The sequence below is a fragment of the Polypterus senegalus genome, chromosome 12 (assembly GCF_016835505.1).
Source record: "Polypterus senegalus isolate Bchr_013 chromosome 12, ASM1683550v1, whole genome shotgun sequence".
Classification (NCBI taxonomy): domain Eukaryota; kingdom Metazoa; phylum Chordata; class Cladistia; order Polypteriformes; family Polypteridae; genus Polypterus; species Polypterus senegalus.
In genome coordinates this window covers 32,086,687-32,102,188 of record NC_053165.1, presented here as the reverse complement: position 1 = coordinate 32,102,188, position 15,502 = coordinate 32,086,687, and the positions used below count along the sequence as shown (strand labels likewise).

The window sequence follows — 15,502 nt, the reverse complement described above, 5'->3', positions numbered from 1 at the left end:
GACGCAGCCCATCAATTCTTATTCATCTAGTGAGTCCATGTTAATGTTATGCCAGGATTTCAAGGTCCCCAGGATGTTAATTTGAAACACACTGTTATGCACCTTGTTCCACTTGATAACAATTCTCTGCAGGAGGAAACATTTTTTAATATTTGTGTAAATTCTACTGCTAAGCAACGGATGTCCTTGTGGAAGAAATTATTTAAAAAAAACTGCCGATATCAATTTATGTTTTTCTCATCATAGTTATGAACACTTTAGGCTGAAATGATTCAACCCTTTTACCCTTTTGTTGCCAGTCACACCTCAATACGTCAGGGAGATGTTCTTTGGATCTTCTCTAGAATTATGTATGATGCCATTCCTGCAATATGTAGACCAAGATGGTGCCCTAGAGGAAATCAGCATAGCCCTTCTAGGCTTCTTCTTCATACACCAGAATCTATAGTATAACTTGACTTCTTATACCATACCATGCCATTTTCTAAACCTGGTTAATCCTGAGCAGGGTCATTGGTGTTGTGGAGTGAATTCTAGCAAGCATAGGGCGCAAAGCAGGAACAATCCCTGGAGAGGGCACCAGTCCATTGCAGGGTGCCAGCTTCTTGTTTGCTTTCATTTTCAGTCATAAACAATGACAAATCAGAACGGTGTCATAATTATAAGTTAGATCTGATTTCAAAGAGGGTTGTAGTATATAAATACACACAGCTCTCTTGTTAGTTTCAGTAAAGTAAAAAGAAGAAGAAAGGTATCTCCATGGGCCTGTACTACTCCACCTACAATTCTGATCAATAAAAGTTATCCATCCATTCTTTTTCTGTATTTACTTTGTGTGAAACAAGAGTAGGTGTGCTAGAGCCTTTGAACTGGGCAATCATCACCAGGCTAATTCACACCGTGGATGGGATTGCTGGCCATTTTGCACATATCCATACCAGGTCTAGCAGCAAATAAAGGTGGCGCTTGAGAAGACCCTCCAGTTGGAAACTGAAGTAGAGCCAAAGCAAGATAGTAAATGCAACAGTTCACACAAAATCTAACTCCACGGTACCATAAGTATGGGATAATGTAATCCCCCATTTTCAGCAGTTTTAGCTGGTGTCAACTGTATTGATAGCAATGTCACTGTTTGTAAGAGACTCATGCTGAGAATGGCTACACCGAAATCACATAAGTAAAAATAAAAGGAGAAACACATTTGGGACTGAAGTCAGGAAGCACCTTTTTAAGCAAAGAGTTATGGGAGTCTGGAATAAACTACGAAAAGTGCACAATTGAAGCAGACACCTTGACAACCTTTGGATGCGAAAGTGGGACAGCTTAAGGCTGTGTCACATTAGACGACTTTTCAGAGGTTTTCAGTTATAGCCTTCATTTACATAATCTTAGCGAGTTGGAGGCAGTCAATAGCATACTCCCCGTGAAAGTTGGTCAAGTAATGTGACATACCCAGTGACTTTCTCAAACTAGTCCATGACTTGACCAGATAAAATTAAATTCTGTCTTTATTCAGAGGACTGGGTCCTGAGCCCATGACAGCTGAATGCACCAATGAGGAATAATGTATGCAGGTGTTTTGGACCACAGAAACAGAAATTTGTCTGTCTGATGTCTCATAGTTTATATACCATAACAAAATGGCAGAAAACTGGAAGGTTAGCACGTAGTTGTTAAATTTGACAAGCTCAGTGATTTCCACTCATTTAAACTGCCATGGCTGAGCAATGAGATCAGCAACTGCAGTTGGCAAGTCTGACATACCCCACAAATAGAAGTCACCTAATGTGATATCAGCTTTAGTTGTCAGCAAAACAAACAAGCTTGAGGGACTAAATGGTCTTCTTTTCTTTGTTAAATTTCTTGTAACAATTATATTGGAATAAAGATGTACTGCCTTGCGCCTTATGCTTGCTGAGATAGGCTCCAGTCCCCTGTGACCCTGCTCAGGATTACGCGTGCTTAGAAAATGGTATAACAAGGATAAAAACATCCTTAACTGGTAATACTCAAAAGAAATAAATGTACACAGAGTGGAGTTAAACAAGAATGCATGGCCATTAAGATGTATTGACCTTCACTCGGTCATCATTAAATCCTAATAGTACATATCATCAGATAATTTTATCATAATAACTTTTATTAAACAAATATACCCAATTCTCAAAGACTGTGTGGAAAAAGTAAGTGCACCCTCATTTCGATCACTTCACTTAAAAGAATAATTAGAATCAGGTAAACCAAAACCTGTGCAAATGATCAGCTGGTCATCAGGGACGGATGCCAGATGTTTGGTCTTTTAAGTGATAAACCATCACATCCAGATCAAAAAAAATCTAAAATGTTACTGAAGAGTCTGGAAAGGATTACAAAGTCCTCTCTAAAGTACAGAAAAACATATTTTTCCATATGAAGGATTGTAATCTCGAAATGGAGAAATGAAGAAACTCATTTTTTTCAGACAAAGGAAAGTTGGCTGATTTTCTTTTTAATCATCGGAGAAAGAACAATGACTGTTGTTACAAAGTTGGTCGACAGAGGTTACATTTGTCGACTGTTAGGACTTGGGGAGATAAAATAACTTGTAGCAGTGAAGCTTGAAGCAGTGACCTGCTTTTTATCTGAATGCCTTAAACAAACACATAGCTTTAGGCTGTCTCTCATTTCTTGTTATGCTGATAAGTACTCTGCCACTACCCTTCTGGTCACCTTTTTTATTCCGTTTCTCTTTCATTCTCATTCTCACCTACTTCTTATCCTACAGACCAGCTGACTTCTATGGCCTTGTCATTCCCACCCACACACTATGGACTCAGGCAGACAACGTGACATAGAAGTTAAGGAGCTGGACTGTAAAGCATAATGTCACACATTTGCGTACCATCTCTCACTTTTCAAAGTTTCCAATGTTTGAAATGTAAGAGCGCGTTAACAATTGACATGACATAGTACAAGCAACAATGTTAATGACTGTTGATCAGGAAATACATTACACAATATGCAAAATTGTGATGTTTTCCATTTGGCGTATTATATTCCAGGGCCTAGACACCATGAAAATACTATTAAATACAATATGTTGCTTGTGGTGGTTCCACGTGCATCACAGCATAATAAAAGAACAAGACACCATGTTTGTTAGATAGCCTCCACCACAGAGCAAGAAACTTTTAGTCCCAGATGCACTAATACTGTTGCCACTTGGCCCAGACTTCTAAGGAGCACACACAAAACTTAATGGTGGAAGATGGTTTGCCTGCCACTAAGCCTCCAACACTTTGAAACCCCTCTCTAAAATCATCTCCTGACCACTGCTGAGTTCCACTGCATGCCTGAACTGGTGTCCTCAACATTTCCTTGGTTGCAGCAAAATTTAAAACCTGCATGTCATTCTTTCAGCCAACACGTATAATGGTGAGCCAAGTCTCTGGCGTCTCTTTAAATATGGGGAAGGATTTTGATGTTATAGCACCATTGACCCAATTTCTGTTTGCTTTACAGAGATGGACAACTGTCTGGAAGGCCGCTGACATCACTTCCTCGTCAAACAGTTTAAGTCCCATCACTTCCACTTTCTCCGTTAGTTAAACCCCATGACATCTCCAGTCTTTGTCATTCAAGATTTAGCTTTTGACCATAACAGAAGTCCTCAGAAAAGCTGTACTGTCTAAGGAAGAGCCTTACCACATCATCACTGAAATTTTTTCATTTGAAAACCATTTATTTTTCCAACATTTTTGGGACTTTAAACGGGGTCACCCCTGGTGCCCCAACCCTTCTTTCTGTGTTGTTCTCCTATTTCATATCATCCAAGTCTCTACCTGCACTATGGTGTTTAGAACAGAAATTAGTGTGATATCTATAGTTTATTTTCAATATTATCTAAAACCCATTCTGGATTAACAGCCCAAGAGGAAGAGGGATGCTACTATTTTTAAGGTGTGGTGTACACTGATACTATAAATATCCTAAAAGGGTGGGGCAGCTTTACTAATGAAACATCATCCTGGAGGACTGTTTACACAGGAGGGTCCAGCTTCCCCACTGATGATTTCCATTACAGGAAATAAGAGACAGAGGTTTTCCATCAGTGACCTGCTTTTGCACAACTGAAATAATCCATAAAAAAGCCCCCACGTGGCCAACCCCACCCTCTCACTAGGTCCTACAGAGCTTACCATACCCCTCAATGGAAGACTGATTTATCTTTTGTGTTTTCCTCTTTCTCACAGGAAATAAATCCTCCCAGATAAACAGCTACAGGCCTGACTTCCTTCCAGCTGCAGACAGACCTCCACTTGACAACAGCTCTTTGTGATCGGCACATTCTTTTCCTGCACACCTCAGGATATCTCTGTGCTTTGCACACAGCTCAATCCTTGCACAGATGGACTTTATGATACCCATTTCTTCTAGTTAATACTGCATTCATACTTCAATTCCCAGAACCATTCTAGTCCAAGCCATGCTAAAGTGAAAGAAAACCAAGTCTTCCAAGGAAGATCCAAATAGACAAGACAAGGAACAATTGTAAAGAAAAAGATACCACAAGATGCCAAGGATGATGAAAATGTTTCAAATTACAACACTATCAGCTTAGGAACAACAAAAATGCCCAGATATAGCAGGAAGTAGAGGTCACTGGAAAATGTAACAATAAGCAACACTGTAGAGTCTGATGAAGACATCTGGGGTCAACAGTAGTAGCTGACATCATAAAATACAGTGAGTGTCCCAGAGCTACCAGAGTCTAAAAGCTGGAAGGTCAACATCAGTTGCACTAGACTGCAAGGATCTTACAAAAGATTTTTGAATCCAAATTTCAGAGTTAGGGTGGCACAGTGAGTAATGCTGCTGTCACCTAGATCTGGCATACTGGCTGCTTGCAAATGTCTATCAAATCTGTATAGATTTTCTACCCCACCCCACAGACATGGCTCTTAGGTTAAATGGAAACTCTAAATTGACCTTAACACTACCATAAACCTGCAGTGGACTGGCATCCTGTCATAAGCTGGTTTATCAGACTGGCATAACTGGTTCTTAACCTCAATACCATCTTGGGACCACCTAGTTATGCCAATATTTTAATCAGGCTGGGTAGATGAGCATTTCTTTTCTTCCTACCTAGACTTTGCACCAGACCAGTACAAATGATATATCAATGATTGTGTTAGTGCTGCCTCTTGTTCCATGAGCCAGCTACAGGATTTTATTAATGATTTTACTAATTTCCATGCATCATCCAGGTTTACAGTCAATGTTTCTACCAAAATTCTATGATTTTTAGATAATAGTCTTTCTATCAGCTTTCCACCTTCTCTACAACTCCTTCCATCCCTAGCATACTTAAAACTATCTACCTCTTTCATAGTTCCTTAGACTCCACTGACTCTGCTCTTCTATTATGAAGCCTTCAGAATGAGGAGTTTCCTCATTGATAGAAGAAATACTTCTCATATTGTGGACAAGGCCCTCAATCAAGCCAGGGTAGACCTTGTAATATCAAGTCTAAGTGCAACCCAAATAATGAAACCTGCATGCCACTGGTCTGCCCATTCCAGCCCAACATTCTTATCTCCCCCTCAGGTCATTAAACAATATTTCTAAATTTTGCAGACTGATCCTTCTACAGAAGCCTCTTTTCCTAACCCTCCTTTGATCTCCTTCCATCCACCACCTAACTCATTCATTGACAGAGCTTCATGTCATATCTCACCCCTTTACCAAAGAGTCATTCTAGCAACTCGAAGTTCACTCTGCCAACCCCATCCTTGCCCTCACATTTGGTTGCAGCTATCCACAATTCTCCCTCTAATGAGCACAGCATCCATCCTCCTACCAATCTTAAGGCATGCCCTTTGTCACTGAGCTCAAACTGTTGTACTCACCTTCTGCCACCTCTTGTTGGTACCCGCAGAATGATTTGAAGCCCTTAGTGCCTCCCCCACCCCTAGCTGCAGCGGGATAGGATCGACCCTGTTCTCTATGAGGACTCTCTTCTTCACATTCACAGCGCAGCTCCTTTCCTTTCTGTGTCTCCCTTCCCTATATTTCATTTCTCCATTCAGCTAGCTTTAGTAGTTCTTAATCATGATAACCTTCGCTAGTTCTTCCAGTCTCTTCTCCCGGTCTAACCACCTCAGGCTCCTTCTAAACTATTGCAGGTGCAAATTTCTTAATTATGCCCCAAGTAGTGTCAATGGGGAAACTGGCCAAACCGATCACATCTTCATGTGAATGCGAATGGGCCAATTTAAACACCCAAGGGACACACAGCTAAGCTGCTGCACGCACCCACACCCACTGAGCCTGAGCACACTGTTTATTTTAAAAATGGACCCTTATGAGCCTCATCACACTGGGATTACATATTTCTCAAGGTCTTAATGACTGATTAATTTTTTAATCTCTCCCTTCATCTTCTCTAATGGCAGCTTTTTCATATCTGCTGTCACCTTTTCTCTTTTCATCTGCCTTTGCTTTATTCCTTCCTTCTCCTCCAACACATTTTACCTGCTTTTTTTAACGGCTTTACAACCAAAAAGTTGTGTCATATATCTACTTTTCTTTTAAAGTATACTAATAACCTTTAACCATTTTTATATATAAATTGGTTCATGCCTTGTACAGTACAGTGCTTGATTAGGCTCTGATACTACATCTCTCTAAAACAGATTAACAGGGTATAAGAATGTTATGTTACGTGTATCATTAGGGTCTGGGCATTAGGGTCCACTGAGGTTCTGGATTCTGAGGTTCTCTGGATTTCTCTGTGAACCCCAAAATCAAAGAAAAGGTATCCTCACTGATATGCTGGCATCATCTGAGCCAGACAAAGGTTTCCAAAAATTATACAACATTAATATTATTTTTCACCTTAATTACTGAAATAAACTATTGCACATACTCTTTAAGCTGCATTACTTCCCTTCAGGTTTTTCAGACTGGATCAATACGCTGCCTGTGCAGCAAGGTGACCTTTACTTGTAAATTGATGGATGACTACAGTAAAAGACATACAATATTACTGCTGGCTGCTGAGTCCCAGGGGAAAAAGAAGAAGGGAGGAGGGAACCCACCCATGCCTCTGTTCTCTACTGATACATTGGTTCACTTGGGATGGAGGTGTGTTTTGGGCCTTCCCGTATTTGCTGCCACACCTCCTTCCCTGCTCAGCAAGGAGAAGCCTGGTGGCTTCCAGCTTCAGAGCTGTTTCCTACACGAGCAGGAACAACAGGATGCTGAGCCGGGGTTTTTGATGGGACAAAGGTTATAGGGAACCAAATTATGTCACTCTATTCAAAGAGATTACAGATCAATTTTGATGCTGTAAAAAATGTGACCTTGCCAATGTGTTCAAAGGGTGCTAAATTAAAGTGAAGACATTAATAGGAATGTCAATTAGTCATAGAATCCTGGCAAAATGATGTCTCCCCTGAGGCAAGCTGGCAATGGGGAAGGTTTTACCTTTGACCAGGTGGACAGTGAATGAGAAACTACTTGTTTTCTAAGAGGACACATATTATGGGGGTGGTGGGCTGCCACAAATTGCTTTCTAGACAGGTTGGTGGGTAAGCTTGTCTTGGTGGGGAAAAATGAACTGTGGTGAGTAGTCTCCAGGGCAAAGCTTGCCTGAATATAAGGCAAAAACAGCTGTCCTAATGAGGATTACTGGGGCGGGGGCACTGAGCTCCATTTTTTTTTACTTTACTTTAAAATATAAAAAGTATATAAAGTATAAAAATTAATCGATTTCAGATTTTCAGATGCAAATCTAAAAGAAGAAATGATGTGTTGACTTCTTATGACGTTTCCATTAAGTACTAAAACAAATAAATGCCAATGCCAGTGAGAAATGAGCTGTGGCAGTGCAGACATTAAGTCCTGATCAATGAAGTGTAATCAGCTTCTGGCCAGTGGTGATGATCTCCGACAGGGCAGGGAAGCGAAATCATTTAATTGTCTAATTGAGCCTCACCATTGCCCCCTGGGGATCGCAAACGGGGCAGCGCTGGCCCACATAAGAGTGGGGGAGCACACCACTGAAGACACATGAAGACATTCTGACTGTGACCTCTCACCTGTCACTGGTTGTACTCCGCCAAGCAACACGCAGTTGGCGGCCCTCCATAGACTGCAATTGTGCATCCTCAGGGCTCGTTTGTCATGGGACATTAACAACAGAAGCCAGATATAAACAAATCAAAATGATCTTTTGAAAGGTGGAAGATGTCTACATTTCTCTCCACAAAAGCCACTCACTCCTCTGTTTTCGTTAAAAATATACCTCTAGGTTACCCATAACTATTCTTCTCTCCCTGCATCAGTGTCCCTCTGTAAAATTAAACTTACCTGTTTGATGCGGTCGGGGTTGACTGTGGTTTGTGGCTGCAGGATGCTGACTGGCTCAGTTTTCTGTGCACTCTGGGGCATCTCGCGCACTTTTTCTGCAATGAAGTTGTGGACATTGTTGAGAGCTTCCACTGTTCCCTGGATAAGACATACCCGCTCCGTTGTTCCTGCAGAGAGAAAGGCAGAGACTTTTACCATCGACAATGGGTAGCACTCATCAAAGCAGTAGACTTTTGGTGTGATGTTTACCCATAGCCTGAACACCAAAAATAAGATAATTTCATAAAAAAAGGAAGAAATGGCAAGAAAATAAAAGTCCCTGTTTTGGATACATAGACAACTTACTTGTTATGCCTTGACCACAAATGAGTTCTGCCCTGCTAGAGAGAAACTGGGATAACAGATAAGGACAACAGATATCGGAGCTGGTGCTCAAGCAGAGTGATCAAGCTGCTAGAAAGGCAAAATTGTGCCACATACTGCTCATAGACTGATACCCTGCCTTCAGGTTTAGATAAAGTCAGGCATATGTGATGAAAAATTGTGGTGTCTAGTTATGTTCATCAAGGTAATCCAACAGATAGTTGTCTCCTTATAAAGGGTTTTCATATAACAGTCCATACTTTTAGATCATGTGCTGCCCTTGGTGCTAGGTGCCATACAAACATTAATGAAGAAAGCTTAAAAACATCTCAAAGACAAGCCCTTACCACATACAAAACCTTCCTAAACTCCCCAACAACATGACAGATAATTTTGACATATGATATGAGGAAATAAAAAGGTACATTAGGGACTAAGTATGGTCAGGGTCTCAATCACAAACTGGCATTGCAGAGGTTGGACGAGAAGAAATTCTTGCTCCCAGTCAGTGTTTTATAAGAAGCAGGTGGAAAATCATGGCATTTTTTTTTGTTTGTCTACACGTATACAACCTGCTGCAGGGTCTTCATGAGTGCTGTTAGAACATATTGCTAGGCCAAAGCCCTGATTAAATGTTTATCAGGCATTCTCTCTCATAAACATATAATCTGAAATGTTATAAGGTCTGGAATGATAAAATAAATATTTTATATTACCCAAAATTAGGGAAAATGTAGAAACTTAAAATAACTGATGTACTTCTAGGAAGATTTTACTAATATGAAGTCAACTCATGGGTGTGTGGAAAATATAAAATGTGGAAAATTAGGAAAGGGATTATTATGAACACATGAAAGAAAGAATAAAAAGTCAACAAAAACATGTAATTTAACACTGACCCTTCTAGCAGGTTAACAAATCTGCTGTATATACAGTGAAACGTGCTAATTTTGCATTTTCCTCAGTAAAGACTGAGATGACTCTAGAAATGATGGCTGCACACAATACATGCCAAAGCTTAAGCTTGGGGCTGTGGACTACAGGGTGAGTTTCTACTATCTTATGGTTAATGCCCTTGATATAAATTATATTTCTGGGGATCACAGAGTAAGTCTCTGAGATCCTAAGGTTAGTGCCTAGTGCCCCACCATAATAGATAGGGAAACCGCGCTAAAAGTGTGAGTCCATGACATCTCAAGATCAGTGCTTTGGACCACAGGGTGAGTTTCTATCATCTTAGGGATAATGCCATTGATCCAAGTTCTATTTCTCACCATAGCAGCTAGGGAGCCAGTGCTATAAATCAACAGATGACTCTATGACATCTAGGCATCAGTGCTTTGAGCCACAATGTGAGTTTCTGTCATCTTAGGGTTAATGCCATTGATATAAATTCTACTTCTGGGGATCACAGAGTATTAGCCCAAAATGCCAAGGGTAGTGTCTGGCGCTTCACTATAACTGCTAGGGTACTTCTGCTAGCAATCATAGGTTGAGTCTATTACATCTCGGGATCACTGCTTTGGACCACAGGGTGGGTTATCTAACATGTTAGAGTTACAGTAGATTTAGAACGTATTCAGACAACTTCATTTTCTGCATTCATTATTTGTTGTAGATTTTATTTTAAATGTACAAATTTGATATTTTTGCCCTTTACCCTACACTCAATAAGCCATTACTGCAAAATAAAAACACATTTTCAGAATGTTTTGCAAACTGTTTAAAACTCAAAAATTGAAATTTCTCCTTTATATAAGGATCAGTAATGGTGCCCTGCACGATAACATGCAGTGAATACACTTGACTTGAGCATTCATAGTTTTCATCCTCTTTCTCTGTACGTTTAACATTTGTTTGCTCAGAGGTTGATGCGCTTGATGCTTGCTGAGCAGCTCTTCTTTTCTCCACTCTAGCGGCTCGATTCTTCTCTTCTTTCGTCGGCATCTTTTCGCGTTAAAACTGATTAAGTTAGTGTTTGTGTTGCAATTACTTAGTATGTTTTTGTTAATTTTTCACTTAAGTCTTCAACCTGCCTCAAGAATGATTTAAGATATGAAGTGGTAGGGGAAGTGACAGTGAAGGTGGTAGGGGTGAGAACGGCGACTGTACACATGTGGCCGCTGCCAAGAGTTGATTCTACAATAAAATAAAATAAAATAAAAAGAGGAATAACCTTGGAGATCAATCATCACCTAGAAAGTGGATAGTAGACATCACGTAGTATATGTGTACCAAATTTCAGGTCAATAGGTCAAATAGTTTGCGAGCTACAGGTGATTTAAAATCCTGGACAGACAAACGGACAGCCATGGTAGTGTATTATATACGAAGATAAGACTAGCTGTGTTACCCAGCTTGGCCCTTGAGATTTTGTAAGACAGTGGGTGTCAGTTATGGTGCCCTCAGTTAATTGGATATATCAGAGGTACTAGGTAACTATATTATCTATATGAAATATGTGTAGTTTTTTTTTTTTATTTACCAAGGTTTAATATTATTGACATGCAGTGTCTTGTAGTGGTTAAAGCTTTGGAACTAGAACTTCAAACCTTGAGGTTCTGGGTTCTAATCCTTGTACTGACACTGTATGACAATGAGCAACTGACTTCTCCTGCCTGTACTCCAACTGGAAAAACAAAAAGAGTTAACCCATTGTATCCCAAATCTTGTAAGTTACCTTGAAAAAAGGTACCAGTCTAATAATAAGTAATAATAATATTTTTAGGTCACTGGAGCTGCTTACTCTTGGACATGCTATACACAATTGTTCATGAGTAAAACATTCCTGCTTTTCTAAGTGACTTGGCTTTTATTGATGGTCATTACAAAATGTAATATTAAAGGAAAGTGGATTCACTTGAATTGAAACAGTGAGTTAGAATAATGTGAAAGTTGAGTATACAGTAATCCCTCCTCGATCGCGGGGGTTGCGTTCCAGACCCCCCCGCGATAGATGAAAATCCGCGAAGTAGAAACCATATGTTTGTATGGTTATTTTTATATATTTTAAGCCCTTATACACTCTCCCACCCTGTTAACATTATTAGAGCCCTCTAGACATGAAATAACACCCTTTAGTCAAAAGTTTAAACTGTGCTCCATGACAAGACTGAGATGGCAGATCTTTCTCACTTCTTCTCTTCAAAGAAGTGCGGTCAGGAGCAGAGAATGTCAGAGAGAGCGCTCGCTAAGAAAAGCAAACAATCAAAAAATCAATACGTACTTTTAAGTATGCAGAAGCACCGCGATAAAGCAGCATTTTGTAGAGGAGCGTCCGTATCTTCTAGGCAAACAGCCTCTGTGCAAGGAGCCCCTCTGCTCACACCCCCTCCGTCAGGCAGAGAGAGTGAGAGAGATAGAGAGAAGCAAACAATCAAGCACCGCGGGAAGCATATCTTATATCATTGAGGAGTTTTAGTTAATATGTAATACATGCTCTGATTGGGTAGCTTCTAAGCCATCCGCCAATAGCGTCCCTTGTATGAAATCAACTGGGCAAACAAACTGAGGAAGCATGTACCATAAATTAAAAGACCCATTGTCCACAGAAAGCCGCGAACCAGCAAAAAATCTGTGATGTATATTTAGATGTTCTTACATTTAAAATCCGCGATAGAGTGAAGCCGCGAAAGTCGAAGCGCGATATAGCGAGGGATTACTGTATATTATTATCATTACTGATAATGTTTCTAATTTTCATTTTGTTTGTTGTTCACTCAAGTATGCCATTTTGTGTTCTTCATCAGTTAAAATCCTCAGATGCAAATGTATATGTAAAGAATATTGGAGGGCACAGGAGGGATGCGGCATCTCCATTCAAAGTAAATAGACTCACATGTAAATGTAAATGATTTCAGAGAATAGGGTGGGGGTCCCCTTTCAAAGTCTGTAGATGCGAACGGACTAATGTAAATTACAACAGAGTAGCTCATGGGGGACTTTCATCATTCGTCCTGGCCAGTTTTGGATCTGAGTACACCACTTCCGTGTCTACTTCTCTCTCCTTCCCTTTTCACTTCCAGAAAAGCAATACCTATGCTCAGAACCATAATGCCTGGTACACTCACTGTAGCTTTATAGTGCGTTTGCTGATCATTAAGCTTTGCATCTTCACTGAGCTTCATCAAACCTTCTCCTTCCATTTCATACCCCACCATACACATCAAGCGTGATCACATCTCATTCATCTTGTCAAAGACACAGCTCCTTCTTTAGTCAACCATCCAAACTATTGATTAGCAGTGCTTTTCATGTGGCCTATGAATCATTTCTGCTCCATCCTTCGTTTACATAAAGCCTACTGTTAGCACAGCAAAGAGCATGTTCGTTAGTATAATATCAGTAAATATCAACAAATAACAAATATATCGACAAATAAAAAAAACATCAGCTAAATGTCTTTTTTCTATAACAACTCCAAACTTCAATCAAATTAGTCAACGCATTTTTGAGTTTTTTGTTATTATTACTATTTGGGATTTATTCTTAAATATTGATGTATTGAAATGTCCTTCCTTAGCAGAGGCCTACTGGGAAATAATGTGTTCATGATTAGTGAGTGACAGAGAGAGTTAGTCTGTCAACTTTGCATTATGTATATACATCATCAGGGCAAGGTGACAAAACCATTTCTAAAGCTTTGAGTGTTCCAAAAATCACAGTGGCCTCAATAATTGTTAAATGGAAGATGTATGGAACCACCATTATTCTTCTTAGAGTTGGAGGTGACCAAGAACTCAATACTCTAACAGTGGTTTAAAAGTACTCTTTTCTGACATCGGCCACGCTTGAGTAAAAGGCATATGACAGCTCACTTGGAGTTTACCAAACAGCATTTAAAGGATTCTGAGAGCTTTAGGAACAATTCACTGGTTTGATAAGACAAAAACTGAAGTCTTTGGGCAGAATTACAAGGACTATATCTGGCAAAGACCAGGCACTGCTTATCACCTGCCTAATACCATCCCTGTATGGTGGTGGCAGTATTATGCTATGGGGTGCTTCCCAGCCACAGGAGCAGGGAGACTGGTCAGAATTGTGGGAATGTATCCAAATACAGAGAGGTTCTTGAAGAAAACCTGGTCCAGCTTGCACACAACCTCAGACTTGGGCAATGCTTCACCTATTAGCACTACATTGACCCCAAGCATAAGGCCGGGAAAGCACTTGGAATGGCATTAGAACAAGTCTCTGACAGTCCTTGAGTGGCCCAGCCGACGTCTAGACTTAAACCCCATAGAACAGGTGTGGAGAGGTCAACAAGAACTGGATAAACTGCCCAAATCCAGCCATGCAAAACTTGCAGAGACTTACCCAAGAAGAACTGATGCTGTAATTGTTGACAAATAGTTTCTACGAAGCACAGAATTAACAGACTGAACATGTATATAAAAGAGAGATTTCATTTTTTGATTTTGAATACATTTTCAAAGCTTTCTGAAAACCTGCTTTCATTTTATCATTATGGGTTATTAAGTGTAGACTGATGGGTAAAAATGGCACATTTATCTGTCTAAAATTAAATGTACAACACAATAAAATGTGCAGAAAGTGACGGGATCTGAATTCTTTCTGAATCTACTGTAGTGCCACATAATTCTAATTGTGGGGATCACAGAAATCCTCCCAAGATCTGAATGGCCAGATCCTCATTTTAATAGCTAGGGAACGAGTGCTAAGATTCAAAGGGCGAGTCTATGAAATCTAGGGACCAGTGCTTTGGACCTGAGGGTATCCTTTTCAGATCAGGCATTGGGTCTGGGGAAATTGCTGTCAAGGGATTTCACCTTTAAGGTGGGTGTCTGCAGTCACAAGTCCAGCGCTAGGAAATGTCCAAGCTGCTCTTTCTCTTTTAAAATTTTATACATAATTAAAATACAACCATAAAGGCAACAAAATGTAAATGTTAATTTCACACCAAACTAGGCAGAGAGAGAGGTTGGGAGCAAGTGCCGATTACAGCACGTTTCTACACCCAGCACACAAAGATCCACCCAGTGCAGCCGTGCAACGAGTGACACCTCAGCACCACACTGGAACAGTGTGTGGTTTTTTACAGTGGCTGGAGTGCCAATCCTGCCACCAACTTCCAAGTTTTCACTGCAAGTTGGAGGACCTGCTTGCCAGGTTGAATGCATGTTAACGTCATACCCAGGACAAAGGAATTGCAGGCTAAGGGTGTTGCTCAAGGGCCAAACGGAGCCGAGTCACTTCTGGCGTTTATGGGAATCAAACCAGTAACCTTCCTATTGTGGGTGCAGATCCCTAGCCTCAGAGCCTCCACTACGCCTGCAGATTAGATTAGGGCAGATTAGAAGAAAACACGTAAATGAACAAACTGCTGTAGAATGATCTGGGCACAATTTACAAATGGGTTGATACATGGTAGATGAATTTTAAGGTAATGCAGTAAATGCTTTACATGATGAAAGTAAAAATATTAGTAAAATAATCTATAAATGTGTGATTTATAGATGGAAACTGCAGTATACAGTCAAACAGGGATCCAGGATTCAGGGTCCACAACCAACCAGGACAGGAGTGGTGAGATTCAACTAAGTCTCTATTGCTTTTTCCACATTTTCCTAAACCTTGAGGCTGGAAGTCTCTAACCTGCCTCATCTGTACATTCTCTGGGTCTACGGGAGCTGGGGGGTTGCTCATCAATTCATTAGTTCAAGCACATTTAATATCGTTAGCTGTAGTGGAAAATCAATAGACTTTTACTTTTGTGAGCGATGCTATGGAGCGCCAGGCTATTAATATTGCGAAACTGATGAGC

General features: G+C 40.3%; 1 protein-coding gene across 1 annotated transcript in view; it reads right to left on the bottom strand.

Moving 5' to 3' along the window:
- Nucleotides 1–15,502, bottom strand: part of nova2 (NOVA alternative splicing regulator 2) — a 47,689-nt gene that overhangs the window by 7,619 nt on the left and 24,568 nt on the right. Inside the window, exon 3 of the mRNA XM_039770742.1 lies at nt 8,356–8,522. Within this exon, the coding sequence (XP_039626676.1) occupies nt 8,356–8,522 (167 nt within the window). The remainder of the gene's footprint in view (nt 1–8,355; nt 8,523–15,502) is intronic.